Genomic DNA, 19659 nt, shown 5'->3' on the forward strand with positions numbered 1-19659 from the left:
AGATTGAAAGTGGTTTTGTTGTCGTACCAGTGATTAAAGGGTATCGTTTCAAAAAATACAATGTCTTTTTATCAGACTGAAGTGGGAATATTAGGACAACCGATTGAGTTGTTCTAAGTATATAAACAAATTGTAATTCTCATAAAAAGAAAGATATCGTTTTAAAACAAAGCTTTGGCACAAATTTAGAAAGAGCTCGTTGCTGGAAGGCGGAGTGATAGTTTGGCTCTAGTCCCTGCTGAGAATCAATAAATGCAACAAATCCCTCGGCTTAACAAACGGGAAAGCCCGTCGAACCCTTTTCGAACTGGTTCCCGATACCGTGGATTTAGAGCTGTTTCTAATTGTTTGCTGTAATTGAGGGTTGGCACATTCGGCTATCTGGCAACGTGCTCGCGATCCCACAGACTGCCTCAGTCACATTCTCCCATCTGTGTGGCGTTTTAAAATGTACGATGCCCTAAAACTATTTGACGGTTAAATGTGCCTCATTGTTTTTCATTGCGCATCTAAATGGCGGCCTCAAGATAAATAGCACGCGTCCGTATGCTAACTGGACACGTTATTTGGGAAGGGGAGTACGCTGGCGTGTTTTGGCTGCTTCACCTCCCTCTAAAAAGTTTTCTTTTTACTTTCAACTTCCACCTCGGCTGGTTTACATCCGTCTTGGTGCAGTAAATCCTCACTTGTAGGGACATCTGCCTCCTTTCTCGGGCTAGCTAGCTAGCTAGCTACCTAGCTATCTTGTCATTTGCCACCCTCTGGTAGATCCTACTTAACTTTCTCCCATCTGTCGTGGTCATCATCCACCTCCTTCGAGCGTCGGCCGTGGCGCCGCAAAGTACAAGTATTGTTTTTTGTTTGTTTTGTCTAAAACATGTCTGTGTATTCAGAAAATTAATCAAATTATTATTAATATTACCTTTACAAAGACCAAATTGAAAAAAATATTGATGAGCCTCGTGATGGCGGTTACAGGCCACAGTAACTTACTCAATCTGAACAGAATACCAGTCTCCGTTTTAAATACTCTGCCGCCATCTTGTGGGATCTATAGGAAGTGACGCCCTTTCAAGGATTTTCAAGGCAGAGTTGAATTGCCACCGTTTTTAGTCAAGAAGTTTAAATTTTAACAAACATCCGCAGACAAATAATAAGTGGCGGCGGCGGCCTTCGTCACCATTTTGTTTGCTAGTTTGGTATGCGCACCCGTACGTCGCTCTGAAGGCCAGACGCTCAAATTTAAACACCGCCCCTAAATTAAAATGACACTTTTGTCCGCTGGTGATTTGTGCAGCCGCTAGCCACCCCCGGTTGTCCTGCCCTCTCGTTAACCGTTTCCCGCAGGAAATAATATCAAGTTAATTATTTCACATGCTCTAACTGTCATCCTATCCTCATAAAACCTTTATTCACTGTGCGGACAGTTTTTTTTATTTTATTAACATATTAAAAGTGGAACAACAAGAACCGTGCTAGAATATGGCGAAAAGAAAGTCAAACCATTCAACTCGACCTGTCAAACGTGTAATGCAAAAGTTCCTAATCTTCTTCTGCGATCCGTCCCTGGATTTGCAGCACACGCTTTCGGTCGCGGTATCGTAACAGCATTTGAACACAACCCAATGCCTCGAAGGGCAAATTTGGGGTAATCTGGTGGCGCACACATGAGTCATTTTAGTGGTGGAGGGAGGCTGTGATTAAGAGAAACTTAAAACCACAAGAGGTTAGAGGTTTTAGAAGTCATCATTTGGGATTCTCAGGATAACTCCCTCCGCCCTCCTCCGCGAGTATGTTTTCCTTGACAGCACTTCAGACGTGGCCACACGCAAAGTGTTCTTAGAAAAAATAAATGCCTTTCCTATAATAAGCCACTCGATGGATTCACTGAGAAAAGTTGCCTTGTCCAAAAGTGCCCATTCAGGCAGCCATTGTAAGTCGCTCAGTTGGTGGATGATGTCAATGCGACGACGACATTTGCGTCTAACACCCTAGAAAGAAAAAAAAAAGCCTTCCTCAAATAAGCCACCAGGATCTATTTGCCAAAAAAACTCACCTTGTCTGAAAGTGCCCATTTAGGCAGTCTTGTTTCATTAAGATAATTAAATATGCGTGGATGTCAGTGTGGCAATTGCTTTTCTAATGCTTTTGAAAAATAAATGCCTCCCACAATTAATTCACTGAGAAAATGCATTGTTGGAAAGGACCTGTTCTGGCTGCCAATACAGGTATCTATTAAGATAATTGGAGGCACGGTGACATCGGCATGATGACAATTCATTTCAATACAGATCTCTAAAAAATAAACGCCTTCCTCTAATAAATCGCCATGATTCATCTGCAGAGAAAAAAATGTGTACAAATTTGCCCATTCAGCAGCAGATGCTTTAATCAGATAAGACGCATGTTGACATCAGCGCAATGACAATTCCTGTCAACACTCTAAAAATATAAACGCCTCCCTAAATAAAATAAAAAGTAAGCACCAGGATTAATTGGCAGACAACACATTTGCCGAGTCTGAAAGTGTGAGTTCACGCAGCAGATGCGGGTTGTTTTAAGATAATTGAATGCGTGTGGATGCCAGATCGACAACAACTGCTTTCACCACTCTGGATAAATAAAAGCCTCCCTAAAATGACTTTTCGTTGTGTGAAAATGTGCATTCACTCATTAAGTTTTTTTTTTTTTTTATTGTCTGATTAATCGGTTAACGGTATTTTATTCTGCCAAATATTGAAAAAAAACATCCTTATCATTTGTGTCCTTTCAAAACTTGAGACAAGTCGACAAGCAATAATGGCCGACGATACAGTAAGTGGAATTGTTGTTTTTACTATTAGTCTGCCTCACATATGGCACGATTTAAGCCCACACTTGCAGGTTCGATTCTGTTCAGTCGCGGCAAACAAAAACACCACACACACAAAAGGGCCAAAGTAGTAATGGCTCAGAAAATAGCCGCATTGCACTCGTCGGTGCCAAACGCCCACTTTATTAGCTGCGCAGCACTTGCACTGCGAAGACAAAAAAAAAAAAAAAGAAAGAAAGATGAATCAATACTGTAAAGTGCCGGCTGATTTGCTTGACACCGCACACATGCGTGCACGCCAAAAATACACGAGAGTTCTTTCAGTTGACAAATTGGTAGGAAAAAAAACTGTCAAACGAATGATGCCCAAAAAGACAAAGAGCAACTACGCGTATAATTGTATGAATTCTAACCATATGAATTGTCTTATTGTGGTGACAGCTGTTTCCGCCGTATCACGAATATGAAAGTGGCAAATGTGGCTTCGAGGCGGCTCGCAGATGTAATATTTGGAAAGATGCATTTGGGCTAACTTTGACAAAGCCGACCGAATTTTATATGCTGCTCTCATTTTGGATCTTGCGAATGAATAGTGGATCGAATGTTAACGTCTGCTGAGTGTATATTGCATAAGAGCATTAAGCAGCTGCTGGTTGACGCGCCCCAATTGTGACAAAGCGTCACATGACGTATTGAGACCCCATCATGGTTTTATTGCACATAAAGACATAAGACTTGGCGCCTGCGGGCGGATGCCACTTCCGTGCGAAGACTCGCGTCACGTGAGTGAGTGAGTGAGTGAGTGAGTGAGTGAGTGGGTGACCCAGCAGAATTAGGAGTTTGAGTGAATGAGTGAATGACCCAGCAGAATTTAGTGAGTGAGTGAGTGAGTGAGTGACTGAGTGAGTGAGTGACCCAGCAGAATTAGGAGTTTGAGTGAATGAGTGAATGAGTGAATGACCCAGCAGAATTTAGTGAGTGACTGAGTGACCCAAAATAATTTGGAGTTTGAGTGAATGAGTGAGTGAGTGACCCAGCAGAATTTGGAGCGTGAGTGAGTGAGTGAGTGAGTGAATGAGTGAGTGACCCAGCAGAATTTAGAGTTTGAGTGAGTGAGTGACCCAGCAGAATTTAGTGACTGAGTGAGTGACTGAGTGACCCAAAAGAATTTGGAGTTTGAGTGAATGAGTGAGTGAGCCAGCAGAATTTGGAGTGTGAGTGAGTGAGTGAGTGAGTGAGTGAGTGAGTGAGTGAGTAAGATGCACTTAAGTCCGAGTGAGCAAGTGAGTGACCCAGCAGAATTTGGAGTGTGAGTAAGTGAGTGAGTGAATGAGTGAGTGAGTGACCCAGCAGAATTTAGTGAGTGAGTGAGTGAGTGAGTGACCCAAAATAATTTGGAGTTTGAGTGAATGAGTGAGTGAGTGAGTAAGACGCACTTAAGTCCGAGTGAGCATGTGAGTGACCCAGCAGAATTTGGAGTGTGACCCCAAGTGAATGAGTGAGGTAGTGACTAGTGTGTGTGTGTGTGTTGAGCGAGCAAGTTGGTGTGAGCAAGTGAGACCAAGCAGAGTTTAGTGTGTTTTATTTATTTGTGTCTGCTAATACGCTGCTGCCTTCATTATAGGTGCAGCCATAACTTTGATAAATCACTTGGACTCGGGGCCCTCGCTGCTTTCATAGTATTAGAAAAAACTAATTGAAATTCACATCCGCCCCCCCACCCCCCACCCCCCACCCACAACCCCCGCTAACCTTCTTCCTCATCCTCCTCTTCGCCAAACGGTGCCGAGTTTCTGCAGGGGTATGTAAGCTGAGAATGGGAAGGGAAATGTCACCGCTGATTTAATAGGCACACACACACACACACACACACACACACACACACACACACTCGCACGTGGTGCACTGTGGGGAGAATTAGGAATGGTGGTCGTGTCATCGCAGGAATCCGGACAATGCAGCCAGCTCCCGTTTTGATTGGGCCTCCCGCCACTCAGCACTTTTCGCCCCGCTATTAGATATGAGGACAAGATTGATGGATTTCAGTTTTGATCTTTCTTCTTGCGCCATCCTGGGATCCAGGGTGCGTTTGGTTCTTTGCCCAGGATCTCCCAGCTGCCACTGGATTTAGGGCTCACTCATCATAATCTGTGATCCCCCCCATGTGCATTACTTTTTCTTTTTTTTCTTTTTTTTCTTGTGGAGACACATTTGGGTTGCGCCTGGTTTGTCGGCTGGGATCTCCCCGATTAAATTAGATTTGATCCGATTTGAGGTTTTGTGAGGTTTATGGAGGCACATGAGGTTTTTAGCATGACACGCTTGTGTGTAATCAACAACTCGGCGTCTGTCAAAACCAAAGCTTTACTGATGGATGGATGCTAACAGAGAGTGTGTGTGTGTTCAAGGATGAATCCATACCATCACTTGCGTGCGCACGCACACACGCACGCACGCACGCACACACACTAATGCGGACGTGTTGATTGATTAGACTGCAGTAATTAGGTGGAGTTTGAAGTCCTGGAAAGGTCTCGGCTCTGGTGGGAGGTTCCCTTCCGGAGGCGTTTGATGTGCTACATTAACACACTAACAACACACAAACAAACAAAAGGAAAACGGCACAAATGCAGACAAAAAGCCGCACACCAACATTGTGCCAACAAAACAAACACATTCCAAAAAATAAAAAATAAACATGGCAAGGCAGCTTTATTTACTGTATCTAACGATTACTTTGATAGATTAATCTGATGACTATTTTGTCGATTTAATTGGATTAAGAACATGTTTTATTTTCCACCCCTTCAGTCAAACACTTAACATTATTTCAAGTTGACGGTGAAGAAAATGCTCAAGAATGCATGAATTAATGAGTAAATGCCGATGTTTGAGAATTTGGAAGAAAAAAAAACACAGAGAAACAAAACAGTCTGCTTTTATGGACGACTACAGAAATCAGACGATTTGGACAATTTTTAAGATACACGATGGCGCCAAACGATTCATTGATTATCAAAATAATAATAATAATAATTTTGACACCTTATTTCATGAAGAAAATATTAATCACGATTATTTTGGTAATAATTGAATTTATTCATTTATCAAGAACAATTTGAAACTTAAAAATTATTAAGACAAATAAAATTCCCTGAAACACTATAATCATGCAAGTTCCTTTTGGATGAAACAAAATTTATTTAATTAGTTATTTAAAAAATAATAATAAAGTGCAATTTCAATTTAAACCACTCAAAATTAGTATTAACATTTTTCTTTTTTTATTGCACAGCCCTACTTTAAAGTACACACACACAATGTACACAACCACACACAACAACACAACAAAACTCACACACGCACATCCCCTAAAAGAAGAATAAACGCTGTATGCAGCATGAGTCATCCCTCTGTGGGGTCGTCCCAAGGCTTTTGCTACCCGAACGGCGTGAAATGTGATTGTGCCAGCGTTTTTATTTCTTTTCTTTTTTTTCTTTGCGACCTGAAGACTGACCAAACGCACTTCCTGTCAAATGTGGTCTCCCATGTTGTTTTCCAGTCTGCTGCTGCTCACATTTGTTAGATGCATCATCATCTGGCCTTTTTTTTTTTTTTTAATACTGAAATATCCGCTAGCTTGTTGTGCAGTAAACGTCGCCACCGCTTGGCCACAAAGAGAACTGCATCTTATTATCATGTCACCACTGCCCCCCCCCTTCCCCCCTCATTTCAGCTGTGCCACTCGGTGCGAGCTAAGTCATTAATTTAAATAGCGTCCTCTTGTTTTTACTCTCTCTTAAACGCGGCCGTTAGCTTATTGATTAACCTTGTTGTCACGCGCAATCTTCAGTGCAATTTGCTCACCTTGTGGTTTTTTTTGGTCTTTCCTCCAACAGGAAGTTCTATTACATCACGCTACTGAGGGACCCGGTGTCGCGTTACCTGAGCGAGTGGCGCCACGTGCAGCGGGGGGCCACGTGGAAGACCTCGCTACACATGTGCGACGGGCGCACGCCCACGCCGGAGGAGCTGCCGTCCTGCTACGAGGGCTCCGATTGGTCGGGGTGCACCCTGCAGCAGTTCATGGACTGTCCCTACAACCTGGCTAACAACAGACAGGTGAGGCTCAGATGATTTTTCAGAAAGAATGTAATCGTGATCTTCAATATTGCGATTTAATATGCGATCATTTTTTTCAAGATTCTCTTACAATGTGTGTGTGTGTGTGTGTGTGTGTGTGTGTTGTTGTTGTTGTTGTTGTTGTTTTACAAACATGAGTAATAAATTAAGCCGAGTTAGCTGATTTGTATCTGTCTCTCGCCGTCTCTCATGCCGGGATCTCCGTCCAAAGTGGACACGCTGTGGAGGTCATTTGCAATCACATCATCATTGACCGCATTATCTTCGAAATGTTTGACAGCGTCCGCATACAGTTGCGCGTTATCGATGAACAGTGATAACATTACAGATGGTTGTTTTTTCCGTTTCATTTTTAATAATGGCTACTCTTGTATATATTGTAGCTGAGAGCAGTAATTATCTTTGGGCTCTTTGGGTATGTCGCAACAGCAATTTTTTTTAATATTTTAGTATCTTTCCTAGTAGTTGTATTTTTTTCACAATATTTTCTGACTAATATTTTTGTTTGTTTTTATACGTTTGTATTTTTCCTTTTTTTTAAATCTAATGTTTTGGGATTTTTTGTTTTTCAAAAAAAAAATTAGGGGTCAGTTTGGAAATTTTTCATCCAATGTCTATTGTTTTGTATTTTTTTTTTCCTTTTTTTAATGTTTTTTGGGGGGGGTTTTAACATTGTTGTTCTCCATCTAATAGTCTATGTCTACATTTAATATTTATTTTTCATTATAGTATTTTCTTTATTTATTTTTCTTTCTGTAGGATAAGGCACACTTTGAAAATTCACTGTAAAAACAATTGGGTCAATGTTGTGGCTTATTCATTGAAACCAAACAAGTAAAAAAAAAAAAAAGGTTGTTTGTGTGTTAATAATTTGAACAAATTCTAAACTTTTTGGGTTAAATGGATAACCCAAAAAGTTGTCTCTGCCCCGTTTTGACCCATATTGGGTTTGTTTGTTTTTTACCAAAATTGGGTTGTCTGGAGTATTCATCCATACCAATCATTTTGTGTTAAATGAATAGCCCCAAAAGTTGTCTGCCACTTTTTAACCCACATTGGGTAAATGTGGTTGGTTACTCATTTACCCAAACCTTTAGGGTTAATTAAATAACCCAAAAAGTACTCTGCTCCTTTTTGACCCATATTGGGGTTTTTTGCCCAAATTCGGTTATTTATGGGTTATTCATGTGACCAAGTGTTTTGGGCAAATTAATAACCCAACAAGTTGTTTGCCCCATTTTGACCGATAATGGGGTTGTTGTTTTTTTTTTTACCAAACTATCCTTAGAGTGCTTCATTCATCGATTCTTCGCATACCTCCAGAGAATTGTACCCGTTTTCAACCACCCGTTGTCACTTCCTGTCCGGCAGGTGCGCATGCTGGCCGACCTGAGCCTGGTGGGCTGCTACAACATGTCGACGGTGCCCGAGAAGAAGCGGGCCCAGCTCCTCCTGGAGTCGGCCAAGAAGAACCTGCGAGACATGGCCTTCTTCGGCCTGACGGAGTACCAGAGGAAAACCCAGTTCCTGTTCGAGCGCACCTTCAGACTGCGCTTCATCCGGCCATTCATGCAGTACAACAGCACCCGCGCCGCCGGGGTGGACCTGGACAACGCTACGGTTTGGAACTCTTTTAGAACTTTTTTTGGGGGGGGGGGTGAGCAAGAACACGTTAAATGGTTTACGATTCTGCGTTTTCAGGTTCAGCGCATCGAGGAGCTGAACGAGCTGGACATGGAGCTGTACGACTACGCCCGGGACCTGTTCCAGCAGCGCTACCAGTTCACCCGGCAGCAGGAGCGCCGGCTGCAGCGCATCAAGAACCACATGCAGCAGAGCCGCCAGGGCCTCGGCCTCGGCCTCAGCCTGTGGCCCGAGGCCCGCCGCCGGCCCCCGGGAGCCAACCGAGGCGAGGAGCGGGACGACGTCGGCGACGAGGACGAGGGCGGCCGGACGGAGGAGGCGGCGGCGGCGGCGGCGGCGGCGGCGGCGGCGGCGGGGGGCGGCCGGCTTCCCACCGAGGACTACATGAGCCAGATCATCAACCGCTGGTAGCGGCCGAAGAAGCCGCTCCTCAGACTGCTTTTGCATTTCAAGTGACCGTTTAAAAAAAAAAAAAAAAGAAGATATAAGGCAGAGGGGCTGCGTGTTGCTATGGCGACCAGGGACTGGCTGGCTGGGGTTCGCCCATTTATTAGCGCTCGCCCGTTACCCCCCCGCTGAGTTCCTCCGCGTCTCCCGCCGTCATTAGCGACTGAGGGGTATTTTTAAAGGCGCTGACATGCAACTTTCTGTGAATTGATTGGATGAGATGGTGGAGGGTCCGTCTATTTCCTGGACCGTGTGCTCGCTCCAAAGCCACAAGGATCACTCTTAGGACCATTTTAGTTTTTATGTCTCCCTTTTTATTCTATGTGGGTTCATGCTTTTTTTAAAGCAGAATTGTAATAACACTGAGACCATCGTGGCTGCCTGAAGAGTCCTTTTTTGTTGTTTTTGTTACTATGGAAAGCTGGTTGAAAATGTACCGAATTCGATGTCCAGCTTAAGGTCAGTATACTAGTGCGGTCATTGTCCTCACTACTAAGACAATTTAGCGCACAAGAAAAATGGTCAAAATATGGAAAGCTGTTTGAGCATTTATTGGCTATATTTGATGGTGCACGAATATGCAATTAAATATTACTATCAAACTACTGTGCTGCACTAGTAACACTACTAGGCACTCGTGATGGGGGGGGGGGGGGGCGATACTAGACAGTCATTCTACCATTGGAACGTTTACTAATATCCTTTATCTCCAATCTAAGGTCCATGTAGTTCTAGTATGCTTTTTGTCCACACGAGTCGTGCAACTATGGCGTACTAGTAGGATACATGCTACTAGTGAGGCAAAATGTTGCTCTAGTTGGACAGCTGCATGATTCTAGTACTAGTACAGACATAAAATCCTATTTGTTAATAACTACTACTTTGCTAGTACTGTTGCACTAGTAGCGTGCAAACAACAAATAACATGAACTGACAAATGTTACTAGTAAGACATGAACATTCTAATAGTGTGTTGTAGTCATTGTACTAGTGCGCTGAATTGTCTTACTATTGAGGAAAAAGTGCATACTAGTACATTGACCTGAAGATGGATATCACATAACGCTCAAATGTCATCACTAGTGGGACAACTTTAGCATGCTAGTAGGACAACTACGTTACTAGTGAGGCGACATTCTGCACTAGTTGATGACTGGGCGATACTAGTACTACTAGGGATTTTGTCAAATTCTTCTAGTCAGTACTAGTAGCAGACGGATGTCAAGTAGTGCGCAGTTTTGCCTCATCCGGAACATGTAGTGCTACTAGTGTAACGAAATGTCATATTATTAGGAGAGAAAAAAAAGTTGCTTCCTATATAAGACAGTGTTGTTCTACTGGATATCGAATAAATGCTCAAACGGTATTCTAGATTTTTTTTTTTGCGATTTGAGTTAGCCTCCTCGCACCCATGTCCGTTGGACCGAATCCTTGCCCGGCCGGCGCCGACGTTGAGGGAGCGCTCCCTCCGCTTACACCTGCAGACTCTTGACAGCCAATTAGCACGGCTCACACCGGTCGGGGGCGAGCTTTCAAAGTCGCGGCGAAGGCCTTAAAACTCCAGACACGAGGAGGGAAGAAGCGGTCGCCGTGGCGACCCGAGCCTTTCATTATGTTTTTGAATTTCTCTCTGCTCCTCTCCAGACCAAAAGAGCGGTTCGTTAGCTATTTGACAGCGTTTAAACGCAGGGGCTGCGTTGTCGTCATGTTGCGGCCAAACTGCGGCGTGTGGGCCATTTGCGGACCCCCCGCAGAGAGCGTTAGGACCCGATCTGATGTTGTCTGCCAAAAAAAAAAAGGAAGCGCCCCTCCTGATCTTATATTACACTAGCTCAGTGATTCCCAACCTTGGCCAAGGCGCATACTGGATTATAAAATGAATTTAGTGATCATCTGCATATTCATGATTCCCTACTCACGGATTCGCCAATTTGGCAATTTGATATAATTTTTTTTTTGACCAATGCTTCATTATATTTACTTTAAAAAATAAAAAAGCATATTCAGAAAAATGTTTATGATAGCTTATAGATGCCACAAGTCTAATAGAAAAGTGGTGCTTCGGCGCCATCTTGGTGCCAAGACACTATAATGACATGACCTTCCATTTGGCAGGCTAAAATGCTGTCCGATAGAAAAGTAGTGCTTTGGCGCCATGCATCAAAAGAAAATCAAGCTTTTGGGTTTGGGCAAAAACATTACCCTTGAAATTACTTGCACATGATTTGATTTAGATTTAGATTTTTTATTCACTGCCATTGACGGCTATAGACGTCAAAAATTCATTTCAACTATTTCTGTTAGTTTAACACTTTTTCCACTCTTGTTGATAAAAGTATGAAAACCTAAAAATATATACATATTGTACATTTAGAACAGATATAAAAATTTGTGATTAATCGTGAGTTCATTATTGAAGTCGTGATTAATTACAATTTAAAAAATGTAATCGCCTGACGCAATTAAAAAAAAAAGAAAAGAAAAGATTATTAAAAATTAGGGGTGTCAGGCAATTAAAATCTTTAATTGTAATTAATCGCATAACTTCACTAGTTAACTCACAATCACAAATTTTATATCTGTTCTAAATGTTCAATTAAAAAAATCTAGGTTTTCACACTCTTGTTAACAAAAGTGGGAAAAAAATGTTAAACTAATGGAAAAAGTTAAGATGAATTTTTGACGTGTATAGCCGTCAATGGCAGTGAATGAGTTAAAGACTCTCTGTAGTTTCTAACAACCCAGGCTAAACATGCTGTAGCTCCTCCCAAATATGCAAAGCTCCTAATCGAGTTGTGACGTATCACTTCAGTTTACTTCCTTGGCACCTATTTTCTCTATTAGCCTAGATTTTGGCGCCATCTTGTGAGCATTGACTGGGTGAGTTTTTGACGGAAGAGAGCCCAAAAAGCTGTCTCCTGAAATAATAATAATAATAATAATAATCTCCTTTTAATTGATTTATTGTGAAATCTGAACATTTCATTTTGCCGCAGCGGTTGGGAATCACTGCACTGGTTTCTAATACAATTGCCAGTTAACATTCTACGTTCTAAAGTCATTTTTCTTGACTCCTCCCAGCGCGGATGTGTGTGCGTGTGCGTGTAAATAATATGTAGAGTACGCCTCCTACCGGCGAATGTGATGCCTTTGTAAATAGTGTGCTTGACTGAATGAGCGACGACTTTCATGACTAATAATATAACTTTTTTGTTGTTCAATCGGTGGCGGTGGTGGTGGTCGACCTCGTTGCCATAACGACCAATCCTCCAATTTACTCCTCCCCCGTCAGGTGATTGTACCCGCTATGATCCTTATTTATGTCTTTATTTGCATTTTAGTGAATCTGCCCCCAGTTTGTATGTTTAATCTTGGAAAATGACCGGGTTGGGTTCTGATGGCGTTGTTGAGGAATTTTTTTTTTTTTTTCTAGCATGTTGGGTTTTTTTTTCTCCTAATATGTGTGTAACAAATACATAGGTTCATCAAATGATTTTGTATGAAAAATTCACTGGATGAACTGGAGAGAAACAACAATTTTCAAATGAAGTATTGAATCTTTTAAATCCATATTTTAGGAAGCAAGCTAAAAACGGAAATGTGCCATATTTGGTTAAAATTGGGATGCTGCTGCAAAAACAAACAAAAAAAAAAGGTTTCACAAAATTTGTTGAAATGAAAATGTATGTTTTAGAAGTCCTTTTATCTACAGTACTTTTTTTGTATACATTTTAGTACTTTGGAAAATATATATGACAAAGAAACAGAGGACAAATACTTTGGCCAACTATGCAACAATATTTAATTTTGATTAGATTCTGCCCTGAAAATAATTAACAACCAATGCTGACTTTTTTTTTGTCGCATGGTTCCAAACGATAGTTTTTTGTTTTTGTTTTGTTAAACATCACAATGAATGCTTAATATATAAACTCGCAAATGTTGTTTTGTCGAGTTGATTTTCCTGGACATTTAATGTTTTTAACTTAAACCAACCTGGGAATATTTTTCCTTTTTTTGTTTGTTTGCTTTTTGTGCGACTGACACCCCAAAAAAAAGCGTTTTTTTTTAAAAAAATTTAAGTGTCGTACCAAACCAACTTTAACCAGAAGAGGCATGAAAAGTAACTGCAGAGGATCCATTGAATCATCCATCATTGATATCTTTATGGCGAACCCTGTTGAGAGGATTTGTATTGTGTCCAAAACAAGTTGTCAAAACCCAACCCCAGCTTCAAGTGTTGAACGTTAACAAGCGTTAAGAAGAAGCGAATGTACGATATATTAGCGCGGTCGTGACGTTGAATGTAGTACAAGCTGAAAGATTTCTTTGTGCAAAACGTACAATGGTGCCTTGAGATACAAGTTAAATCATAATTCCCCATTGAAATGAATGGAAATGCTATTAATCCTCCTATTAGTCTCCCTAAAAAAAAGTATGTTTTAATAAAGAAAATGCAAGAAGACTTTCACAACTACTGTAACTGCAATAATATGAGTTGTATTTAAATTGTATTTTGAATATATGCCTATGAGTATTTTTTTTTTGTCTGCTTACATGTTGCGCCATCTCGTATCCTGAAAAACTCAAAAGGTCGTATCGTTCATATCTCAAGGCACTCCTGTACAATTGCTCAATCTGACGCCAAGCTCCGACTCGCAAAAAGATCCCAAATGAATTTCACTGAAATGATTCCAGAATGATGTCTTAATAAGTTTCCATTGAGACAGCAAAGCAACCCCAGCGCTGTCCTGTTTTTGTTTTGTTCTTTTTTATTTTTTTTTATTAAGCGAGTGATTGAGACTTTGTTCAACTTGTCAGTCTGTTTTAGGCTCTTCCTGTATGCGTAGTCTTCATCATCAATCTGGCTCTGGTTCTTCTGATTGCAACCATGAATCATCAAGCCACCGATTAAAATATTTCATTTTTACACACTTGACTGTTGTCGTGCTTGCAACTTCCCATCATTACAGTCCTATCACGCAAATACTGCACACGCACATTTACCTCAATAAGATGTTAATAAGCGAAGTGCGCATTGCGTTTGCGCATGCGTGAAGGCTACCAACTCACCGTCATTTGAATGGCGGAGATGAGAGTGGTGACAGTCTTTGCGCAACTGTACCCCTTAAAGCTTGCAAGTCAACCCTCGAAGTCAGTAAACCACATGCTATGTATGTTTAAAATACATTAAATAAAAAAAACAGCTACTTTCCAGCAGTTGAAATGTTAGAAATCAGAGCTCATTCCATTGGATCCAATTCGTTTTCAATGACCGTATGGTGGTAGTTTAGCCTACCCACAATGCACCACGCCACTACCCATAATGCAACGTGCAGTCGAGATGCGCACTTCGCTTATAGAGCAATGGTGATTATTGTGGTGCTACAAAAATACAATGTTTTATTTTTTTCTATGTCCATGTCCATAGTTGATCAATGTTTTTGTTGCTGCTCTTTCAAATTCCTGTTTTTCACGTTAATTTTTCTTTACTGGTGGTCTGACAGCGTCAGTCATTACATGTTCACATTACCTCCATACAGATAAAGTGTGTAATGTAATCGCAAACATTAACCTATTAAGAGATAAGCACATTTATTTAACTTTAACCACTTTCAACCATATTGAATATATATTGTATCTGTGGAATTAATTTGTTATCTGTTTTACTGTTTTACTGTTTCTACGTGTAATACGCTATTTCCGAATTCCTCCAAAATAAAACTTCCGCCCAACAGGAAGTTAGAAAGTAAGAGTTCCCGTATTGTCTAAAATTTGGCAAATAAAACTGTTCTTGACAATGACAGTTGGCCTTGAAGTTGAAAGTAAATTGAATGAGTTGGTATTGAAAATATGCAGAAGTGTGAAAATAGTCTAACATTGAAAATCACACAAGAAAAATAAGTTGATCAAACTAAATTTGTTGTCATTTTTTTCTAAATTGCATGCAATAGGTGAACTTATTTCTTTATTTTTGTTTTCTCCACTTTCAAGTTAATGGCACTGATTTGACATGTATTTTTTTTATATATATACATAATACAATACAGTATCTGAGTGTAATTGCTCCATTATCATTTATTTACCACTGTACTTGGATGACTTTATACAAACTCATACACAAATGTTAAAATATATATATACCTTGCTTTGTTCTGTATCAACTATAAATTTCCTATTGGCATTGCCATCTGCTGCATCTCTAATGCAAAAGCCTTCTCTAATGATAACAAAGCCTGCAGACAGACGTCCTCTAAATTTTGATGATGATTTTTTTTTATGGTTTATTATGAATGGAGATAAATCATAAGTGAAGAGTTGTTTTTTTTTGCAGGCAGGCAATTGGACGGTTGCCCAACTGGCACCGGATCAGGTAACTGCGGCCTCTGTGGGTTTAACTCATTTTGCATTTCTGGCTTGTGCTCAGACGTTCAGCATCAAACCTAAACATTCTTACTTTTATCTTTATGTATACTGTAAAGTAAGATTTTTCAGTGGAGTGGCCAGGATGACACGATGACGCAGTGCGTGTGCATTTAACGTCTCACAACAAATAGTTCTTCACGGGTCTGTAAGGTATTCACAGTGATTTTGAACCATAGCGAGCCGGGTGTGTTTTTAAGTAAATATCCTTGTCTTATGAACAGATGTTTGGGGAATTTGCGGCGCTTTTGGCTGGAGTTGTCACTTTTGTGATTAATAACAACCCAAATGTGTCATGTCGGCAGGATGGCTTTTAAATTGGAAAATGTCAAACCTAGGTCGCTTCTTCTTGTCTTTTCTTTCCCCTAAAATTAAATCTAATGAAAGCTACGGAGGAAGTTGTCGTTTGGAACAGATTATTTCCAAAAGGGAGTATTTTTTTCCCATCTCATTCCAAAGTCAAAGATTATTCCGAGAGAGGCGAACCGCTTCACACTAAATCACAGCTGACTTGTTTTTTGCTGTTTGTATTGTACTGTCACTGTGAGCTGCTAATATATCGACAAAAGCTAACCTAGATTCCAATCAAGGTGACGAGATTGGTGCTGTTGGTTAAAGCTGCCCTGCCCAATTAAAAACAAGCATTGGCTGATAATGATTTCTTCTATTAACATTTTGCGTTCAGCAAACTGTGAAAAACTACCATCGTTTAATTTTCTACATTTGGTTACCCTAATTTCGGCACAAATCCAAATCTGTCCCAAGGGTTTGCATGGTGGCTATTTTCATAGACAAGCGCTCGATGTGCTTGGCGTAAGAATGGCTGCATTTCCATTTTTGTTCAAGGGCAAGTGTAGTTTAGCGTGTTTGGGAATTTGCTAGTGTGCACTACGCCTCGATTGGGGTTCCACCGTGTTCTATTGCACTCCCCCGGCGCATCTGGCAATTTAGTAAGCAAAAAATAGACTACATTTTAGACAAGCTAAAAGCAGGTCTAAATTGTGGTGTCACGCGATTTTGGTGAATTTGATCGAGGCGCAGACTAACGAATACCTCCAAATTGTACACACAACACCCCATAATTTATCAACCATAAATGGAAGATGTTCAGGGGAGATTTTTTAAAATATATTTACTAGTTTTATCTACCAACAATGTAATGTAATAACTTTTTAATAAAGGTGGGGGGGGGGGGGTAAAGTTCCAGATGCACTTTACTTTTTCTTGCAACTGTATAATGCAGCCTAATTTGCAGGAATGAATATATTTTTAATGCGCATCACATATTCTTTTTTGCACTTCCAGTACGTGTTAATGACGTGCTTCTGAGCAGACGCATTTATGGATATGCAGCGAACGCGCACGCGCACGCGCACGCGTTCATCTATCACTTCACATCCTAACACAGCAGTCTCATAGGGTAGCGAGCTGTGTGCGTGTGATTCTAACGTATATGTGGCACGCTTTGACAGTTGTGGAGCAAGCGTGCAGCTGATGTCATGCGGACGCAAAAAGCTTTTAACACGCATCCAGAAAAGAGAGACGCGTGCGTGTAATATTCATAAGGCGCGTCCCGCTTGCCGTGCGGTGTGCGCGGACTGATGTGCTGCTGATATTGTATTCACGACACTTGTGTGTGAGATGGCTTCCACTCTGTTGTTTCTTCTGCCCCATTTCGCGCACAAATGTTCAATGGCATCGGGTGCGAGGGGAGAAAGGGGAATGAGCTCAACCCAAACACAAATTTACCCCAAACCACTTTACCTATTTTTTTTTTCTTCATTCTGGTCCTCAGTAGTAACCCTTTGCCTGTTTTAGTGTTCAGTTGAGCAATATGTTTTGTCAATTCATCCAAACTTTTACTTTGTTTTCTCTCCAAATTTATAATAGACATTAATTGTGTACCAGGGATCTGAAGTTTGCTAGATATCGTAGGTATGTACAATTAATCGAAATTCAATTACAATTTCAATGATCACACTCCACAATTACAAAATCAGCATTTTTTAAATTATAAATAAAATGTAAATTATTAATTCAATTATGCATTTTAAAATAGCTAATTTAATCAAATTTTGTTTCATCCAACTTTTAAACTTTTTTTTGTACCAAAAAATAAATGATCATCCTACCACAGTGCACATGCTGCACTCCAACTTAATTTTTTTGCCAACATAAATAAATAAATATTATTATAAATATATATTATTATAAATTATGTTAGATCCAAAAGGAACTTACATAATTTATATTATTTCTATTTTTTTTTTATTGGTCTTAATATTTTTTAAATGTGTAAACATTTTCTTGTTTTGTAACAAAAAAACTACTGCACAGTGCACAAGCAGCACTCCAACATAAATAAATAAATATATATATATATATATATATATATACACTTTACAGCCATTGTCCACAAGGGGGTGCCCAAGATTCCCCCACCGTCCCCGCGAAGCATATAAACCATAAGGCGTGTGTGCGCGCGTGTGCACATGAAAGACAGATCAAACGTGACTGTATTTCCTATCTGCATGTGGATGAAGCGCATCACATGACACGCGACCTTGAATTTGACCCTGTTGGGAAGCTTTTGCCTTTGGCTATCACACGCGCGCGCGCGCGCACACACATACGTACGCGTCCCAGCCGCCCCACACAAGCAAAGGGAGTCACGCTCCACCTGCAAAGCCTGTGAGCGTGTAGGTTATTAATGAGGAGCGCTTGTTCTAACAACCTCACAAAGGAGAAGAAGACACGCTGGGAAAAATGAGAGACGCATGTCGGGGAAGGTGAAGTCAGACGAGAGCGGGACGGATTTGCTGCAACGTTGAAGTAGAACTCCGTCAAGGATCGCACGTGTAGAAGGCGGATGTAAGAAAATTGGGAGCCCCGGGCAAAAGTAGACATTGGGGCCCTTTGGAAAGTCACATACGATACGGGACGCATTCTGCTGGCGGTTCGGTGAAAGGATTTTAATCAAAAAGATAAATAATGTGCGCAAATGAGTAAAAACGGTAGTGTTTTCAACGAAGATGCAAAACCACAAATGAAGACGTGTTTAATTGTCTTCATAAGCATGTGGTGACAACTGTAAATACAAAAATAAAGTCGCTACACACACGTTGTAACGCCAATACAACAAAACCCACAAAGTGCATCGATGACACTACGATAAAAATTCGACGAAAATAAGCATTCATATCCATGCTAGTGTGAATAAAGTATAATAAAATAAAACAAACGGCATTCCTGCCCGATAATTTTAAGTGAGATCGCGTTTAGGTTCCGCTCCTGCGTTTTCTCTGTTCGCAAAAGATGGCGTCCCGGAAGTGCGTCATCAAAAATTGGAAGTACGTTAAACGATAATATTTTTCCTTTAAACATAAATAACATTGTCAATTACCATCCAAACAATTAACAAACTCTCGTTAATAACAGACATGTTTTTAACATTATTATTTGAAGCAATGAACTTATTTACATTGAAAAAGCCGTGAAGGCAACACAACTGTATTGACCATTAGTGTATGAGGAATTTTATGGGCCCCCCTAGTATTTTGAGGCCCTAAGCAACTGCTTAGTTTTGCCTAATGGTAAGTCCGCCACTAGTGTGGGAAGCCTGATGGTACATTGTGGAGAAAGATGAAGCGAAAGCGTGATATGAGTGGGATTTAAGGGTCCTTACTCTGAAAGCTTGTATGCAAGCAAGGCTAATAGGCTAATACCCTCATCACACGCGCGCGCACATACACGTTGTGCGTGATGAAGAGTGTTAAGGATGGCCGGTAATTGAATAATGACACTAACGCCCCGTGATGGATGAGCTGACACTCTGCTCACTTCTCTCCCTCTGTCACTGTCATCTGTCTTTCAGCCAACCGAATGACCCCCCCCCCCCCCCACCACCACTCCTTGCCTCACCCCACTTAGTTCTGACCTGTTTCTGAAATATGAATTCAAATAAATAAATAAATAAAAATTACAAATAATATGCTCTATGTGCGCCCACTAGTCTAAACACGATATTCCGATTCGTGTTATGTTTGTGGAATATAAATTAAGTCAGAAAAAATCCATCTGTTTTTAAGCCATCTCAGGGAGCGGCCATTTTGCCACTTGCTGTTGAATGGAAATGACATCACAGTGCCGAAGGGTTATGGTAACGACCATCTCGGCGCACTTAATATAAA

The 19659-nt window shown here is 40.8% G+C and overlaps 1 protein-coding gene across 1 annotated transcript in view; it reads left to right on the forward strand.

Moving 5' to 3' along the window:
• Positions 1-11630, forward strand: part of hs6st1a (heparan sulfate 6-O-sulfotransferase 1a) — a 63862-nt gene extending 52232 nt beyond the window's left edge. The window contains exons 2-4 of the mRNA XM_086094830.1: positions 6712-6934; positions 8327-8575; positions 8657-11630. Of these exons, the coding sequence (XP_085950956.1) occupies positions 6712-6934; positions 8327-8575; positions 8657-9010 (826 nt within the window). The 3' untranslated portion in view covers positions 9011-11630. The remainder of the gene's footprint in view (positions 1-6711; positions 6935-8326; positions 8576-8656) is intronic.
• The last annotated feature ends 8029 nt before the right edge of the window (positions 11631-19659 follow it).

The sequence above is a fragment of the Leptonotus elevatus genome, chromosome 14, assembly GCF_054856555.1.
Source record: "Leptonotus elevatus isolate MCC_2025b chromosome 14, RoL_Lele_1.0, whole genome shotgun sequence".
NCBI lineage: Eukaryota > Metazoa > Chordata > Actinopteri > Syngnathiformes > Syngnathidae > Leptonotus > Leptonotus elevatus.